Source organism: Lontra canadensis, unplaced genomic scaffold, assembly GCF_010015895.1.
Source record: "Lontra canadensis isolate GAN:19392208 unplaced genomic scaffold, GSC_riverotter_1.0 scaffold92, whole genome shotgun sequence".
NCBI classification, from domain to species: domain Eukaryota; kingdom Metazoa; phylum Chordata; class Mammalia; order Carnivora; family Mustelidae; genus Lontra; species Lontra canadensis.
This window is the reverse complement of record NW_022631086.1, coordinates 1,805,237-1,824,982: the sequence shown is the minus strand read 5'-3', so window position 1 is coordinate 1,824,982 and position 19,746 is coordinate 1,805,237. Positions and strand designations below refer to the sequence as shown.

The following is a 19,746-nucleotide window of genomic DNA, read 5'->3' as shown; positions in this document are numbered from 1 at the left end:
ATCTTGTGGTAATCATTTCACAGTATAAATGTGTATCAGATCACCACATTGCACACCTTAAACTTACACCATGTTATACATCAATTATATCTCAAAAAGCTGGAAAAAGAAAAAAGGGGGAAAAAAAGTGTCTATGTTTAAAGTTGCTCCCCAGACTTAGATATATCTAGGCAACAGTCTGTTTGGAAATACATTGTGAAGGCTGCTGTTGATCACGTGATATGCTGTAACAAGTCTAATACCTTGCACCTGTGAGTGGACTAAGACTCAAGTAAAGAAAGAGGAAATACATTGAATACAGAGTGTTTCTAGAAACTTTCTAAATTGAATGTCTTAGGCATGAAGCTAAAGCATGCTGATCTCCCATTACTTCAGTCTAAAAAAATTATTGACTCCGGTGAGATTTTAGTCATGGGTAGGCCTACCAAAGGTGCCAGGACATAGCTGCAAGTAAGAATATAAATTAGTTACTAGTCCTTGAGCTAGTGTTTCCGGAGTACCTCCGTCGAGTCTGAAACCACAAAAGGAAATGAGCTTGAGCCTATGGTCTCATTCTAAAAGCTGAAAACTATAGTTAAACCTGGCGTTATACCACGGTTAAAGAGCAAGTAGCCTGTTCACAGTCCGATCGAAGCAGTGGGTGAGAAGGCAGGAGTTGTCGGGACTGCGGAGAAGGAGGAAAACCTGCTGTAAGTAAGTGTTTCAGAGGAGAGTTAATGTAGGAAAGTACACCGCTCACAGATAGACTCCCCAAATGGTTTGTTGTGTCTGCCTACAGCCAGAGCTTCTCTCCGTTTTTATTCCCATTTGGGTTTGTAGATCTGTGTGTAATTCTAGTTGAGATATAAATATATCATCATTGTAATTGCTTGGTGTTTTTCAAATTGTCATGGTAAAAATATGTGAAGTCGAAAGGATGTATTTCCTGTTCAGCTGCCTCACGCTCTGGAGGTTTGAGCCGGTACTTGCCAGCTTTTGGCAATGCAGAGTGCTTGTAACCTTGAGAAAAAAACAAATATACGCTAAGCTAATAAATAATTCGAGGGTTTCAGCTGACCCCAAAGAAAGAGAGAGTAATGTTCACTTACCATATGGCCTCAATGTCAGTTTTACAAACCCAAAGGAAAATGCCGCCTCCATTATGAACTGACATCTCTTGAGAAGCTCTTGGTGCTGTTTTGCATCCAGCGCTTGTGGTCTCCCTGTGTCTTCTTTTCAGCGGTTGCTTTACAGTGAGCAGATGATGGCAACACTTCCGTGCCTCATGGTAAGCACCAGAAACACATAGTCAAGCTGCTCAGTGGAGGTATTGAATACCTGAGTGTCAAGGGGGAAAATATTAAAAACTCAAATGAACCCCTGTACTACTACTGGTAATAGTCGTAGTAGTAGTACTCATAGTAGTCATCGCCGTCCATTAATGGCCAGCTTCCTTTACAACTGTAGTATGTACTGGCTACTTTCTTATTTTGTTGTTTGTATTCTACTACGAGCCTATTATTCCTAGACATACATCAGTGCTTGGCACAGAGCAGACACCTGTTTACTGCAAACAGTAAACATTTGTTTAATAAAATTTGGAACAGATGAAAAATTCATTCACAAATGAGGTAAGGTGTAGAGAAGATGAGTGTCCCTGCCCTGGTCATATCGTTAGCAAGTGATAGAGACTGTTTTTGAATCTCGGCTGTCTCTGGGTATTTGGTCATAATATTACACTGCAGCCTGTGTCAAAGACTCAAGCTTTGCTGGTTCTGTCTCATACTGACTACAGACAAATGCCTCAAATTTATCTAACCTTCTTTCTTCTTCACTCTGGAATGGGGATAATAAAACCTACCTCTCAAGGAAATAGGTAGTATTTTTCTATTATGTGCTCCTCTTCCCTGCGGATGTTGTGGGGGAAAGCCTTAGAATTCGTCCTTGCTCACGGCCAAGATTTGGGGGAAGAGGGAAAGAGGAACCACACATAGCAAGACCTAGTTAATCTTAATTCAATCTGAAGGGCGAGGGCTTTTACTCTAGTCTTAAAAAGCAGTTGCTTTTGGATCATGAAAAAGAAAGATACAAGCGTGTGTGTGACTCTAGCTGTGTAAAATGAAATGTTTACAGAATAAAATCTGAAAAGACACATACTAAAAAACAAAAAGAAAAACAAACAAACAAACAAACAAAAAAACCAGTTGTTTTGGGAGGTCCTAATTATGAAAACATAGTTTCAGTTTGGACATCAGTTGAACCAGAATTTTAATGACCAACCACACTTTTGATTCTGATGCTGTGTGAATGAAAGGGAAAAAATCATATCCATCAAAAAATTCCACATTTTAACATTCCTGCCAAAGAATCAGAATCCACTCTTCTATCACAGTTCGAGAAGAAAGGGGGTGCTGGAAGAATCATGCTCTTAGCTGCATCTCTGTCTTGGTAGAGCTTATTGTAAGTGAACTTTGTCTCCAAAACTCTTTAACCTGTGTTTTCTTAGCCTTTTCCATTCCTACCAGTATCCACCCTGAGTAAGTTCACTGCTTTTGGGCTATTCTGTATTTTTCTGCCTCAATGAAAACTTAATGATAAGCTGACTTGTACTAATGCAGAAATATTTAATGGATTCATCAGTGTCACCCTACCCAGAGAAATTTTTATTTTAAAAGATTGTAATTAATTCAAGAGAATGCATTTGTACTGTTGACATTCAGAAACTGTTAGGTTATGGGGCCCACTATCTAAGTGACCCATATGACTAGGGCTAGCCCCAGCATAGGGAACCTGGTCTCAAAGCCAATTACCAGGTGTTTTCTTAGGCATAGAATCATAGACATTTTGGGAAGTGTGGGACCTTGACTATTAATTACCCAGTCATTAACAGAGCCAACCCCTAGCCAGAACTGCTAACTAGGAAGCATATAGTACCTTAGAAATATTTTCATTTTGACTTTTAAAAGGAAATTGGTTTGAAGTGCATCACAAAGTAAAATGGATAAATGGATTGATGGATAAAGGAATACATGTATTAAAGCAAAATGAGGCAAAATGTTCACAATTTTAGAGTCTAGTAAGTGTTTTATGGGTGCTTACCCTTATAGTTCTTTCAACTTTTCTGTATGTCCAGTGTTTTTCATGATAAAATGTTAGTGGGGGGAAATTAAAATTAAAAGATAGGTGTTTAATGCGATGGGATGACTGGTGGAATGTCTAGCATTATCAACATGAGTGTGTAGAACATCTATAAAAAAGGTCATCGGGGCACCTGGGTGGCTCAGTGGGTTAAAAGCCTCTGCCTTCAGCTCAGGTCATGATCCCAGGGTCCTGGGATCGAGCCCCGCATCAGGCTCTCTGCTCAGCAGGGAGCCTGCTTCACTTCCTCTCTCTGCCTGCCTCTCTGCCTACCTGTGATCTCTGTCTGTCAAATGAATAAATGAAATATTGAAAAAAAAAAAGTCATCTTCATGCCACTCAAATCCCATTATATTTTGCTAACATGTAGCTTAACTCAACTAAAAATATTCCTTAGGATCTATACCAGCACTGCAAAAACAAGAGTACTTTGAAGTCATACAATTTTAAAATACCGGAAGGGATCACTCTAGACTTAGAGATAAGAAACAGGCCCCTTATGTCTCTAATGCATAAAGAACTATTACAACTCAGTGCTAAAACAAACAAACAAAAAACCCAATTCAAAAATGGGCAAAGGATTTGACCAGATAGTTGTCCAAAAAATATATACAGGTGGCCAAGAAACATGAGAAGATTTTCAGCATCATTAGCCATCAGAGAAACGTGAATCAAAACCATGGTGAGATACCACTTCGTGTCACTAGGATAACTAAAATCGAAAAGACAGATAATAGCAAATGTTGGTGAGGAAGTGGAGAAATGAGAACCCTACTGCTGGTGGGAATGTGACTGGTGCAGCCACTTTGGCAGACACTCTGTAGTGTCACCAGGTAACCCAGCAATTCTGTTTGTGGGTATGTACCCAAAGGCAACTAAACGTGTGTCTCCCTGCACAACAGCAGCATTATTCATAACATACGGAAACAACCAAAACACCCACCCACAGATGAACTTTTAACTTTTTAACTTTCCTTTTAACTGCTGAATATAGTCTATCAGATGTCTATCCGTATGATAGACTATATTCAGCAGTTAAAAGGAATGAAGTAGAGACACATGGGACAACATAAATAACTTTGAAAACTTTAATCAGAGCGAAATTATATGGTATGTGAATTATGTCTCAGGAAACCCTTATGCACAAGGACGAAGGAAAGGAAAAAGACACAAAGGGAAATAAATTTAAAAAGAAAGCGGGCAGGCAAGTGAGAGGACTTGCGTAAAGTAAAAGGGTCGGTACAGAGCTGAGCCACAGGGACCCGTCTTCATTCTTCCTTATTTTTCTTTCTTTCCTTTTCCCCCTTTTCCTCCTTTCCTTCCTTCTTTTTCTATCCCTTCCTCTTTCCTATTTCTCCCTTCTCTTTTAGTACACGTGCATTCAGCGATGCTGTAGAAGTCTCCACAGAACCTATTGCCGTGTGAGGCTGGGTTGTTCAGAACCTTGATTGAGTGAAGGTGCACGCGGCCCTTCAAGAGGGAAGCAGAGGGCTGGCTGCCTCCCACTGGCATTTCATAGCTGGTCCTTGTGCAACTTCCTAGATCCCTCCTGGGGCCATACAGTGACCTAAAGAGATGCACAACTATTGCTTATTCCAGTCCACCCAACGCCGTTTATTGGCTTTTTTCCTCAGGTTACATGTTCTGCTCTGATGATCCTTTTATGTGTTCTCCCGTTTAAACATCCAGCTCTCCCTGAGGCGGCAGCAAGTAAGTGAGAGATTGAATGAATGGGCGGTCTTCAGTGAAAAGAACAAGGAGCTTTGTGAATGGTTGACCCAGATGGAAAGTAAAGTTTCTCAAAATGGAGACATCCTCATTGAAGAAATGATAGAGAAGCTCAAGAAGGTACAGAATGCGAGGCTATGTATGTTTTCCCTGTTCGTAACACATAGGCATACTTTTAACAGGTATAAAAGATGGCTTTACTTATTATTAAACTATTAAATTCCTGTCCTGTAAAAGCACTATATTTTAAATGTTTTCTCTTTTTAATATGAAATAAACTTGCATGCAAAGGCCTCCTTTGCACGCAATATATATGGATATGCTGAAGTAAATTATCCGCTGATAGAGAAATGTTCGGTGTGTACTGGTTTTAGCTACCTGTCCAGAAGGAATTGTTTATGTGTATTAGTTTTCTTTTGGGTCTTTTGTTTTCAGTTTTAGAGAAGTAAAATTGCTAAAGTGGGACTAAAAGAAAGAATTTTTAGGATTAATTAAGCGGGCATTTTCTCTGTAAAACAGAACGCATGGACAGTTGCAAGAATGAATACTTTTCTGAGGCTCCCGGATAGCTCAGTCGGTGGAGTGGTTCAATGTCAGACTCTAGATTTCAGCTTAGGTTGGGATCCCAGGGTCATGGGATGAGCCCTGCATTGGGCTTTTTCTCGGGGTGGAGTCTGCTTGTCCCTCTCCCTCCCACTCTTTCCCTCTGCCCATCTACCCACTCATGCTCTCTCTCTCTAATAAATCTTTGGAAAAAAAAGGAAAATTTCCTGAGACTTTTGCTTCATATTTTTTTCAAGTTATGCATGACTATTAAATTACTTCATATATTCATATGGTTACAGAACATTTTTCATGTTTGTGTAGGGCTGACCAAATTTATTAGCATTTAAAAATATTTTTGATGGGGCACCTGGGTGGCTCAGTTGGTAAGCTTCTGCCTTTGGCTCAGGTCATGATCCCAGCGTTCTGGAATCAAGCCCTGTGTGGCATCAGGTTTCTTGCTCGGCGGGAAACCTGCTTCTCCCTCTGCCGGCCGTTCCTCTTGCTTGTGCTCTCTCTCTCTTTCTCTGACAAATAAGTAAAATCTTTTTAAAAATGAAATAAAAATAAATTTAAATGTTTTGAAAAAAAAGGAAAAATGTTTTGGATAGTATCAGTGATGCTTCCACATTATTTTTGAATAATTATTGACCATATTGATTTATTTCAGTTTGTGTTCCTTGTTAGCACACATCACTATCTGGTTCACAATGTACTTTCCCTATTTACTTGTTGGTTCTTTGTCTACAGTGGAAGCCCCACTGGATTGTCAGCTTTTCTAGAAATGTCTTTGTCTGTTTTATTCATTCTTGTGTCTCCTGTGCCCAGAGCAATGCCTGTCTTCTCATAAGTACTAAGTCATTCCTGAATACTGAATAAACAAATTATAGCCTCATTCACTCTAAAATAAATGCAAATAATTATTAGGAAGAATCGCCCATGCATATACATAAAGGAAAAAAACTCCAGTGTAAACATGCAATATTAATAGCTTTAAGGCTTTCTACTTAAAATGTCAAATTCTAGCAATGAGCATTTTTATATTTGATATTGTAAACCTTTGAAATGCGAACTAAGAGAAAACATTTCATTTTAATATCTGCCAATAGCTTTGCACTTTGATAGTTTCTGGATATCAGAGAATGCTCCACTGGACGTGATTAATGGACTGTAGGTATTATAGTGAAGCTTGCTATAGAATCAGTCTTTCTTAAGTGCATCTATATTCTCATTTATTTTCTTCATGAAATTTAGGATGCACATTTTGGGGTGTGGAAAAAACTGTCTCTTGGACAAAATACAATCACAACTGAAAATTTAGAAAAATTTTAGTTTTTCACATAATTTTGTTATATGATTTGGCACAATGTCAGAAATAATCTTTAAAGTATTAGCTATGCTATTTTGTATATAAAATGAGTTATGAGATTTCAGAAGAAGTGTTTATGAGCTTGACTCTGTGGGGTCAGGACATCTAGTGTATCGGTCATGCATCCCTTCTGTGTTGAAATAACATAAAATGAGAGTAGATGGGGTGGGCTTGCTTGGGCTGAAAGAGAGCACTCGGCACTGAGATAGGATAGAACTGCACTGGCTTCTCCCATTTCGGGGGCAGGAGTGGGGGGGGGGGGTCCTTCTTGCTTTGATAACTGACTTGAGAGGATATCCCTGTTGCCACACTAACTTTAGAGCAGGGGAGGGTTAAAATATCCATGACCCTGTAACCTGTCTTTGTATTATTTTGTTGAGATAATATTGACTGCACGACAGGAGTTAAGCCCAAAAAATGAAGGAAAGGCAGTTCTAAAGATTGGCTTCTGTCACTGTGGTGGGAGTGAGAGGATCATTGGTCAGGCGGTGAGGGTTGGGGAAGATAGATGTCCATTCATCATCACTTAAACCATGCCGTTCAGTGGCATTTCTCTTGCATATGGAGCCAGTGTTTCCTTGTCCAAAACAATCTTTGAGAGAAGTGAGTACAGCAACTGGGTAAATGAAAAAGGTTGAGACCTGTTAATCCCCAAGACTAATGGTTATTATTCTTGCAAGCTAGTTCGCCATTAATCTGTTATAAAATATTGACACTGCATAGAGGATAGCTCATTAAAATGAAGGTATTCGTTTCTAAAGCATTCTGCACAAGTGATTGACAGAAGCACATCTATACATTTACATATAAATACACATATATGTCAGTTGCACATACGTAATTGTGCACACACACGCACACACATACACACAACTTCTAAGCCTCTTAGCAACTATTTGTATGAGGATTGATTCTAAATATAACACCCAGGTTGGTGATTATAACAATAAGGTGTAATTTCTCAGTATTAAACCCCTTCAAGTTTCGTCTTTCTATCTGTGTATACACTGTTATTGATTTCTTAATGCCCATTTTAAGTAAATAAAAATATTTCCATTCTCTTTAAGAAAAGTTCTATGAAAATTCAATCTAGAGTCTGTGCACATCCCGAAAATAATAGGTACCCCTAATTCTTGTGTACATGGACTGATATTCACATAGCATTCCTCATGCCCAAACTATTCCAAGCAATACAAAATGGTAATAATCATGTTTCTAGTGGAGTCGGGCTGAATGCATTAAAAATATGATTTCTGATCTCTGTGATTGCTATTTATTATGCAGGATTATCAAGAGGAAATTGCTGTTGCCCAAGAGAACAAAATACAGCTCCAGCAAATGGGAGAACGACTTGCTCGAGCCAGCCATGAAAGCAAAGCCTCTGAGATTGAATACAAGCTTGGAAAGGTCAATGACCGGTGGCAGCATCTCTTGGATCTCATGGCAGCCAGGTAAAAAGGATCCTGTTCAACAGGACATGTGTGTGCATAATTTTAAAGCATTCAGTCCACCTTTCATTGCAGCTGAAGATAATCCAATGAATCTCTGTCTGTGCTCGTCATCCCACCATTTTAGTTTATGCTTTTCTCGTAAATGTCACCTTCATTAACTTTGAAATTCTCCTTCTTGATTAATAAACTCAGTGGTGTTTGCATTTAGCTGAAAGAGAGAAAGTCATATCCAAACAAAACCCATTCCCAAAAGAGAATTCTTGATTTCAGGGCTGCATGGGTATTCAGGGTTCTATGAGGAAGGAGGTAAAACTGCTGACTAGTATCCAGGGAGGGCATTTTTATCCACGGTAGGGAAAAAAAAAAAAAGTATATATAGAAAATCACATTCCTACTGTATTTCTGGCTAGCCGAGTGTGGGAATAAAGCTAATTATTGCCACTCGGCATAGTTGTAGAAATAATCTGTATTACTGCAATTTTGTCTTTAGCTTTAATAACTAAGTGTCTGCCTTGTATTTGAGAGGAATATTATATTCGGTTTCTGTTGCAGAAGGTCAGGTTGAGGAAAAGAGGTAAAAGTAAAGAAAGAAAAAATATATAAGGGTCTTTATGAGCATTACACAAGTCTGATAGAGCGAATGAAACACTATGTTATTTGATATAAAGGGAATGCCGACGTAAATGCTTTATTTTAGGTGAACTTGGTTTCACATAATAATGTAGTCTCCACAAGGGCAATGGACATCCTTGTGCATTCTAGTCACCATATATCATGAGCACCAAGAGCGGTGCCTGAATGCAGTTTGGGCTCAAAAAATATTTGAATGAATGAATGAATACTTGAATATCTGAACACACATTCTTTTGTATGGCAGTTAGAACAGTTCAAATGTTATGAATGCTTCTGATTCATAGCTGTTTGGAGCTAACTGACAATACACTTTTAAAGTCTGGGTTCTTTTCCTTAGCACAAATGAAATAGTGCCCTTTGAATACCGTGTGCCCACAATAATTGCATATGGGCATGGCAATTGCATGTGTTGATGTTGAAAATACCTAGCATATTTTTTGTTCTCTAAGGGAGTTTCAGAGAAGAGCTGATTTAGGAAGAAGATGAGATTATTTTTTTTTTATTTTAAAAATAATGAAATATTTTAAAAATAATGAAACAAAAATGGAGTAAATGTTTACCAATTTTTAAAATGTTTATCAAACAGCACTGTGTTAGCTGACGCTTATTGAACCCTTGGTTTGTGCCACTGACCATGCCACAAGCTTCATATGCATCTTCTCCTATGTTGTTCATAACACCATTTTAGGTGGGCATTATTATTATATCCATTTTCCAGATGCAGAGGCTGAGGCTCAGGTTTGCCCATGGTTACACACGTGCTGAGTGGCAGAGCCTGCACTCTGTGATTCTAGAAGCCATGCTTGGGAGCACTACATTCTCCTGTCTGCCAAGTTTATGAATTCCTTGTCCCTGATCTAAAGGAAACTAGGTTCTGTAATTATTTCAACAATCTAATTTCCCCATCCTTTGTAAAGGGCTCATAGCAGTTCTGAGATATTTTGAGGTTACAAAGACAGAAGCCCCTTTCCTTGAGGAGTTCATGGTGGATATCTAGACATGCAAAGACATCAAGTAAAGTGACAAGCTAAATGCCATGGTAAAGGTACTACAAAGCGATGGTAACATACGGTTGAGCTCAACTACTCCAAGGCTTCCAGCATACGTAGGTTTTAGAACCCCATTTGCTACGTATAGTCTCACTTCTCCATCTGTGATAACCAAATCTTATTTCAGAAAGACAAATCGAAGCTCTTTGTGCTATAAATACCCTTCTTAGGGAAGTCGCCCAGTTGGTAAACATCCTTGGATTTTTTTGGTTAGATTATGACTCACGGGTTGGCTTGCATTGGCATGTACAATCCAGCTAAACTAGTTAGTGTTCTTTTCTAATCTTTAGTGGCTCAGGGGTATGGAATATGGGGGATACACTGTATCAAAGATGTTTTTAATTTAAGAGAGTTTATTCGTAAAATGCTAGCTTAAGTGTCATGTCCAGTCATTAGCCAACTTCACATCAAATGAGTTAGGTGCTTTCTCCTCGAAGTCATGTTTATTTATAACTTTTCTGCTGTCCAAGTGAGGATTTTCTAGTTGTTATTTATCTTTCCAAAGACACGTTAGTAAAGTTTGAATCAATTAAATGTTTTTGGATATGCCTACTTTGCACTATAGTCACTAAAATGCTCATATGTTTCTACTCTAGTGGAGTCTCATCATACACAGATGTAGATTTTTATAGATGTGCTGTCCATTTTTGATTGCCTCATTCCAAAGTAAACCAGATGGCTGGTTCTAGAGCTTAATCTGGCTGGTGCCAGATTAATAAATTCATAGTCTCTCTGAGGCCTCTCCTAAATGACACTCAACCATCACATTTATCTTCCATTTCCTTGTTTATCAGCTCTTCAAGAATACACACACCAGGTGACTGTCCCCCACACCCATCTTCAACTATGAGCTGCCTGCTCAAGCATCAGATTTCTGTGGATCAGTCCCATTCACCCCTCTTCCCTCTTCCTACATTTTCTCACACTGATATACTAAAGCAGAACACAACTTAGTTGTGCCTTTCGATATTTCTAAATGTTATTTTGGTGCTCTTGTGGGAAGAGAAAGGTTATTTTTCAAGATCGTATTTTCAGGTGAACAGTTTCCCAGCTAACAGAAACAGGAGAAAGAAAAGAAAGATTTACTGATAATAAACCTATTGCATACAAATAGAATGCATAACTTTGAGCCACCTTCCTGTCACTAGTGAATTAGCTTGGACCATTCTGAATACAAAATAAATGTGTTTTGTGTTGAATTTTTAAACTGACTGTTACTAGGAATTGTCAGCTTTTTAGAGCAACAAGATCTGTTTAGTTTTTCTCAGGTCTCCACAGTGGATAATGCTCTAGTACCCTGCCCCTGCTTTCTACACCTTCTTAGTTTAATATAGCAATCATTAGCTACCCGTGGCTATTTAAATTAACTGAAATAGGATGCAATTAAATTACAGTTGAATTTTGATTACAGTCAGTTGTGCTAGTCCCATTTCTAGGGCTTAATAACCATATGAGGATAATAGCTACTTTATTGGGCACTGTGGATACAGAACATTTTCTTTGTCCCTGAAGATCCTTTCGGTCGATAATGGCCAAGACAATTGGCCAAGGCATTTCTCACCTGTTGGCTTTTCCTTAAGAGTAAATATAAGAAACAGTAATTGCTGTACTTATAGTTTCTATAAAACTGTCTGCTAGGATTCTGGCTCTCATTTTGTCTCTGAACCCTATGAAAAAACCCACATAGTAGTTTTTTTAGCTCAGGATAACAGGAGCTCTGTCATTTAGCATTAGTTGTTTGGTGCCTTTTTTTTTTTTTTTTTAATAATTCACATACCATGCAACTCATCTATCACAAGTATAAATCATTTAGTGATTTTTAGCATATTTACAGATCTGTGTCTCCATCACCACAATCAATTTTAAAACATTGTCATCACCCCCAAATAAAAGCCTTAGTCATCTTTTTCCCCTCCACCCTCTCTCCTTCCACTGGCCCCAGGCCAGCACAGATCTGAATGTACATGGAATCATACAATATGTGGTCCTTTGTGGCTGTTTTTCAACCACCTGTTTACTATAATTCCCTTAAACACTTCATAGAAGTAGAGTAAAAACAAATATAATTTTAAAAAATGCCTGAATGTCTCCTGTGTATGAAGTACTGTGGATGTTGCTACAGGGCTGGGATTGGCAAACCCTTTGCACAATACTATCTAGTTAATATTTTCGGCTTTATGGGCCAATGGTCCCTGCCGAAACGCCTCCGCCATATTCCAAAAGCAGCCTTAGACAGTATGGAAACAGAAAAATGCAGCTGAGTTGCAGTAACATTTTATTATCAAAACAGGTGGCCAACCATAGATTGCTGACCCCAGATCTAGTGAATGTAGAAGACGAAAGAGAAAATGGTGCCTAACCAAGTAAGGGTACGGAGCAAGTGTATACATGACTCAGCTCCGGCCTTCCTCCTTCCGTCACATCTGCCTGCTCATATCCTGCCCCCATCCGGCCTGGCCCTCTCATAATTGTTCTTCGTGTGCTTCCTATTCTTTGGATTAAGTGAGATTCTTCTTACCTTCTCAGCAAGCTTTCCGACCTCTCCTTCATAGAATTTTCCTCTGCTGTAATAAGCATCTTGTGTGATCGGTTGTTTACAGTTTTATCTCTCAGCTACACTGTAAGCATGACCATAGCATGACCATAGTGAAGCCAGAACCCAATGTGTAGCTCTTCGCACATAATGGTGACTCCAGTATTCATTGCATTTCTCCAATCTAAGACATAGGATGCAAAGTGCTACCCCTACAGATAAGAATAAAGCAGGGGCACCTGGGTGGCTCCGTGGGTTAAAGCCTCTGACTTCGGCTCAGGTCATGATCTCAGGGTCCTGGGATCGAGCCCCGGATCAAGCTCTCTGCTCAGTGGGGAGCCTGCTTCCTCCTCTCTCTGCCTGCCTCTCTGCCTGCTTGTGGTCATTCTCTCTGCGCCAGATGAATAAAATCTTAAAAAAAAAAAAAAAAAAAAAAAAAAGAATAAAGCAGAGTGCAGGCTTCAGGCCTCACCTGCCTGAGTCACCACGTTGTTCTGCTTCACCGGCCCTGTGATGTTAGACAAGTTCCTTCCCCTCTCAGTGCCTCAGCTACCACCAGTGTAAAAGGTTTTAGGTGGCCTAAATGAGATAGTACCAGTAAACCAGCTCGCAGAGCCCTCAGCAAGCGGCAGTTCTCCACCCAGAGGGAGCTTCGAGGCTGTGTAGGTAAACTGTGTGTGCAGTGCAAGGAAGGCGTTGTGAAGTTGGAGCAGCTGCCCTTAGAAGGGGTTTCAGTCTAACAGCAGTTCCACTAGAGGAGGAAGAAAACTTGACTCTTGGAGTGGTCAATTCGGAGGTCTCTGGCCAGGATCAGGAATGCAGTGATGCAGCACACATGGAAACAACACAGAACCAATCAGGAGCCCTGAGTTTAGTCCACCATGTTCGTGCTGTGTGACCTAGGGCTCACTGCATCACTTCTCTGAGCCCTAGCTTCCTCATTTTCAAAGTATTCATTAAAATAACTGCTGTAGCTCCAAAGAGACAATGCAGGGGGAAGGACCATGTATACCACAGAATGCCACATGTGGCCATCTTGTTCTTTTAGAGAGCTAGAGTATTCCATAGTTTTAATACACCATGAGGTATTCAATATTTTCCCCAGTGATGGACATTGATATTGTTACCGTATTTTGCTATTACAGTAACTGTGAGTTTAGAACTTTGCTTTATTTTTAATTTGTTGCAATAAATATATTGTCCTCATGATAATGAGCATGGGAAAAAAATTTGAACCCATGAGAAAAATTTAAAAAAAAAAATTAAACTAGGAAAATAATGGCAGTACAAGGTTTTAAAGATCTCAAGTTTCTGGAAGTGTTAGTCATAATCAAGAAAAAGTAAATTTGCCTGCTGTTATGGAATCATGACTAATATATTCCTTTAACCAAAGCTTATATATTTTTCTTCCTGATTGCTAAAAATACTATGTTAGGGGACTGATTGTTTTATAAAGAATTCACAATAGGATAGCTTTAAGTAGCACGATTTGAAAAATACTTTTATTTATAAGTTTTCCAGAGTGTATTTCTTATGTAAAAAGTAGATTTGTTGCTTTTAAAAAGGAAATATGTTTCTGTTTTAAAAGCCATTACCTCACACGATCAGACCCAAATGCTTTGTTTTATTTTGCAGCTCATCATATAGGGCTTTTAAAAAGAACTTAGCAAATGTTCATCATTTATTATTTTTTTTTGTAATCTATTTGTGCATTGTATCTATACCTTCATCCAAAAAGGACTTAAAGCAGCTAGCATTCACCACATTTTATTAAATTACCAGTAATTAATAATTTGAGAGCTTACTTTTTTAGAGCCTAGATTGTGAAATTCATATAGATTCAGGACAGAAAATTTGAAACTCTTGAAATCCACAAAAGAAAGTTACCTGAATCCCACCAAGCAAATGAACAGATAACCTTATTTTTTAACCTTTATTTATATTATGTATAATATAATATATATAATATTATAATATAACATATATTATAATATAATAACTTTTATTATTATCTTAAAATGAACATGTTACTTTCGTCACTTTATATTGTTATTTTCAAAAGGACAAAGGTTTTGAGTATGTAAGAGAAGAATAATATTTCCTTAATTACTTTTATTTTGTAAATAATCCTTTCAAAAGTGAAAACCAACCACTGTTGTACAGAATATTTTTTCCATCCCACCTTCCCAAAGAACCTCTAAAACTCCTACTTACACCATTTAGCTGGCATTTCAAACAGAAGGAAAAAAAAAGTTGCTTTTTTTGCTACACAACTTGCTCTATTTGTGGGGGTTTTGTTTGTTTGCATTTGGTTGATTTATCTTTATCAAAAATCCTTTCCAACTTAACAAACAGCCCACGAGAAGAGTTGCCCGTCCTTCCAGAATGGCAGAGTGTCTGCAGCCAGCCTTATTTTTGATATCCTCCTTTCTTTAGAAAGCCTCCCCCTCCTTGCAGATTACACTGAGCCTTTCCCCTTCTTACACTCGTGGCCTACATTCCAGGAGATCAAGCTTGGCACATGTTAATGAATGTAGGTTTTATTTAGAAACATGACCACTTGTCACTGCGCAGTGTCATATTATCAGGCAGAGACCTCGCAACATTTGTTTAGAGTGAACATTTTCATACTTCCATACGCAGACAAGGGGAAACTTTCATCCCCACGCAGGATTTAGCTTTTTGCTCTGCAGACCTAACTTTTGCAAGTTGGAAGCTTCATGGTGGTGGCAGATCTGTGTGCCCTGAGGATGGCAGAGGACGGCTGTGTGGACGCAGATCTTCCGGAATGTAACTGCGATGTCACAAGGCAGGCATCTCCTTGAGGTTCTTCCATTGTGCATAGCTGTCATGTTACGTGGGCTTCGTGGGATAGATGCTGGATCTTTAATCCGTGATAGCTTTGGCCAGCGTGAAGTGGAGATGGTTTGGTGCTGGGAGCTCGTTGGCCATGGACTCCCAAGAGTTCTTTGTTGGTTTGTTTTCTTGTCCCCCCTACTGGGCATGCGGAGCTGGAGGGGAAGGTTAATGGACTTGGTTATGGCTTGGTATTCCAGTTGTCTCTGGACTGTATGCGTCATGCCCGGGGAATGCTACCTTAGCCTGAGACACAGGAAAGAGACCCAGTGAGAAGACCCAGTTGGTCCATCATCTGCTATTTAAAGGATGGGGCTCCTGATGAAACTGGAATTCAGCCTTAGCCAGTTTTCAGCTTTGTAACGGGAAGCTCTCCCTTTATTAAATAAAAATCTGCTCGTAGTGCGGAGGCCTGGAGGGTTTTGTGTATGAGAAAAAGTTGTTTCTGTTTAGGTTTGTCAGGAAGTCACATGACTAGCATAAAGGTTTTAAAACATGTACAGAATGTAAAAATTTATGTCTAAAGTAGTAATTTTGTGCATTATACAAATGTTTACTTCATGATTTTTTTTCAGTTATAACAACATTAGATTAGGAATTTTAACTTCATTTTTAAGAATATTATTCTTATACCATAACATTCCCCCCAGATAAACTCCTGCTGATAAATAGGATTTCCTGATGGTACTTTTAGTCCTATTACATTTAGAATGTGACCTTTTTTTTTTTTTTTGGTTTATAGATTTACTAAATTAGTTTGAAGGAAAGTAATGATAAATATATACATGTAGTGTATATGTGTGTATATAAAGCTGTTCGTGCAACTGGATTTAGTAGCGATTCCTTCTCAGGAAGGTGAAGTCCCAGGAGGCACCCTGGACGGTGAGAAGACCAATCGGCTCCAGGAACTTTCAGATGCACAAGATTTGCTAAACTTACCCAGACTTGTGACATCTGCAAACATCCATTTTGAATTACAATCCTGGATGCTACCAAAAAGAATGTTGCTCAAACTTCTTACAATGATAGATAAATGAAAATATTGTGACACTTCACACAAAGATTTCCTTTAAAGAAATAATGGGAAAAATATGGGACATTGTTCTTAAAAAAAAAAAAAAGGATGATCTATGTCCTGCAATATCAAGTTTCATAAGTTCAAGGAAGCTGTTTGGGGCTTTTCTACCCATTTCCCTCAGCTCACATCTGCTCCCCCCAATACACACACATAATGCATTTTGCTATTTGTACTCAAATACATGTTTAAAAAAATGAGAAAGGAAAACCACTTAAATGTTCACCCCCATTGACTTTACAAAGATTTACTCACTCATTTGAAAGAGGAACTTGTCCCTAATGGACTATATGAACAAGCATTTCCATGTCACGATGCCCTTGACATATTACCCACTAACTGCTCTGACTATTGGAACCCATTCAATATCATACAAGATTACTAATCTTGTAAATTACTTGACTAGTGTAGACAATATTCAGTGGAGGAGTGTTCACACACATTCTTTTGTGCCTTAGCTCTTTTGGTCATTTTTGTACGTGAAATCTGAACCAAGAACATGAATAAATTTTAGTACTTCACAGACCATTTGCAAATGTTGGTGTAAGGGAATATCAACTAAATTAAGAATAAAATATGCTAGCTAAATAAAGGTATTTTATTTAGAATACTAATTATTTGTGTTTATCTGGCATTTAAGTAGTGCCGAACTTTGTGCCAAGCGCTGAGGGTAGCATTGCGGGGGAAGGTGAAAACCAAAAGCAGAAATTCACAGTTCTAGTTTCCCAAGGAATTTAACATGGGAAGAGGAACTTGTGCATAAATAATACCAGGGAGTTAAAATAAGGGAAAGCAGGAAGCAAGCTGAATGAAGTGTTCTTCCAACCTCTAGCTCCGCACCAAACCCTGATGATATTATGAGCTTGCTATAAAACCCCATCCCAGAGCACTGTCAGCATCCAGATTCTACCAGATCCGAAGACAGGAAGCTGGTCAAGTGGGAGAGGTTCCCAAAAGGACTTTCTTACAGAGGTAAAACCAGGACAGACGTCTCAGTGCAATGAGCCACTCTGTAGTCCTATTTCCATGTGTTTATTGTCTGGGGACTGTCCTTTCAGCCTGGGCCACTAAAGCAGGATGGCCAGGGCCACATCAAATTCCAGGCCATGGCGTGGTCATTGATAAAATGTGCACCCAGGGCTTTGCACCCAGTAGCTGTTCTTAAAACTGCTATTCACAGTGAATTTTGTTTTATTTATGAGAAAAATGTGAGTAGGTTGTATTTAAGTGTTCTTGGAATTACTGTTCAAGGCCAGTGCCTTGAACTGCCCTGGGGGCAGGGTACAACTTGTACTTACAAAGCTAATTAGAGAAGTCTCACCTTGAATGGAATTATGAGTCATGATAAAGAGCGACACGTTTTCAGTTTCCTATTAATAGAATATGTTGTGGAGTATGAACATAATTTTTTTAAACACACATTTTTTTTTCTTTGTCAAAACAACGTAAGTTAGTGCATCTAAGAGTGTCTTTAATGTTATTCAAACGTCGGTATTCTTATACCCGAATGGACTTCCACATGAGCCTCCCTTCAAACTTACTCACTCAGAATCAGACCTGATCTTATCATTCCGTGGCGGACACGTCTCGGCAGAGTTCCTACTGATCTTTAAACTGCACACAACGCCATTGTCATGTCACTGCAGGACCTGTGTAATCCCACTCCAGTTTGTCCATCCAGCTTGCCTCAGCACAACCGCAGCCCTCCTCTGCTTCCCTTCCCCACCCTCCGCACCCCCATCCCCCCTGATATTACCACGTGATGCCTTCAAATCTGCTTCTCTTCCCTACGTTTCCTAGGCTAGAAATATTCAGCTTGGCTTGTATCTACCTTTCAAGATGCGGCTCTAATGTTACTTCTTCATTTCCCATCTTTCAGCAGAGCCAAAGCTGCTCAGTGACAGGGTCAGTCATCGCTGTATTTCTGTTTCGTAGCACCATGCCTACTTAGGATCACAGAAGTTTGTAGAAGGAATACAGACATGAGCAAATGGGGAACGAATGAGTGACTGATTACTGAAGTGGCCAGACAGAATTGATCACTCCTTATTTACTAGCCAGGGACTTGGTCCATTTCTTTAGTTTAGTTCTTACCACCCTGTGTTACATTTCATTGTGTACATGTCCAGAGTTCCAGTCTGATTGTACGTTTCATCAGGAAAATAATCAAGTTTTATTTATTTTTTCTTCTCAGCATCTGACATATAGGATGTCCACACATGATTGTTAGACGAGTGGCAATTTAAACAATTTGGTTTTTACTCCTTCCTGGAAAGAATGGGAAAACATTTTTTTAAAAACGTGCTGTGTAACAAATACGGCACCAAACTAGGTCTTGCAGCTGATGACTGGCTGGAGGCCGGCCTTGCATCTGCCCTCTGCCACTGGCGGCCCAGCGGACCTTCAGTCACCTTTAACGTGATCTGGCATGAAAGCGCAAATCATCACTCACTGATAGTTCATCTCAAGTGTGCTTTCTTCTATTAACTGTGTTTCTGCCACAAGGGTGCTCAAATTGACTCCGTCCGGGCTGGAGTAATCAGAACTACAAATTCATAATCTGGTGACAATCCATTAGAAATATTCCTTTTTTCCTCTTAGGTATTCTTCATATGAGTATAAATTACATAATGGGTGGAAATTACAATCTTTATGACGTCATGAGGCTTCTGTCACTGTTACGTAATTGTCGCCATGTTGAACATCATCTCAGCTGACACTTACTGAATGTGTTCCGTGAACCCTGCATTATTCAACCCATTCAAATCTCACAGATACTTCTCCTCTACTTTTATAGAGGAGAAGTATCTGGCCTTATAGATGAGGCAACAGAGACACAGGAAGGGCGTACAGTTTCCCAAAATCACCCAGCCACTAAGGGACTGAGCTAGGCTGGACTTCGGCTCTAGGCAACTTGGCTTTAAACCCAGTGTTCACTTCGCCCACAAGGGAAACTCGAGTAAGTCTCTCCTCTGCCCACAGGGTGAAGAAGCTGAAGGAGACCCTGGTGGCCGTGCAGCAACTAGACAAGAACATGAGCAGCCTGAGGACATGGTTGGCTCACATCGAGTCAGAGCTGGCCAAGCCCATAGTCTACGATTCCTGTGACTCGGATGAAATACAGAAGAAGCTCACTGAGCAGCAGGTAAAACTCAGAACGACGAGAGGATCCAAGTAGGCTCTTGAACCTCTGTGCTCCTGGCCAGGATACAGAGGCAGATGTGAGATGGTGAATCGAAATGGAAAATTAGGAGGAAGCTAGACAGGATTGCTGAGAAAGGGGAGGCTTGGGCAGGGCTGGTGTTTGGGGCAAACAGGTCCCATGTCACCAAGGAGTTGAGGCTAGAAGATAGATACGCTCTCATAGGTTTAATGCCGTTGGTCCACCAAGA

At 39.5% G+C, this 19,746-nt stretch overlaps 1 protein-coding gene across 3 annotated transcripts in view; it reads left to right on the top strand.

The window, feature by feature from the left end:
- Positions 1-19,746, top strand: part of SYNE1 (spectrin repeat containing nuclear envelope protein 1) — a 451,046-nt gene that overhangs the window by 384,657 nt on the left and 46,643 nt on the right. For 2 of the 3 annotated variants that reach the window (XM_032836376.1, XM_032836375.1), the window contains exons 128-130: positions 4,807-4,965; positions 8,042-8,208; positions 19,337-19,499. In XM_032836376.1, the coding sequence (XP_032692267.1) occupies positions 4,807-4,965; positions 8,042-8,208; positions 19,337-19,499 (489 nt within the window). Of the gene's footprint in view, positions 1-4,806; positions 4,966-8,041; positions 8,209-15,042; positions 15,233-19,336; positions 19,500-19,746 lie in introns of those variants that run through there. The other variant, XM_032836377.1, reaches the window with a different exon arrangement.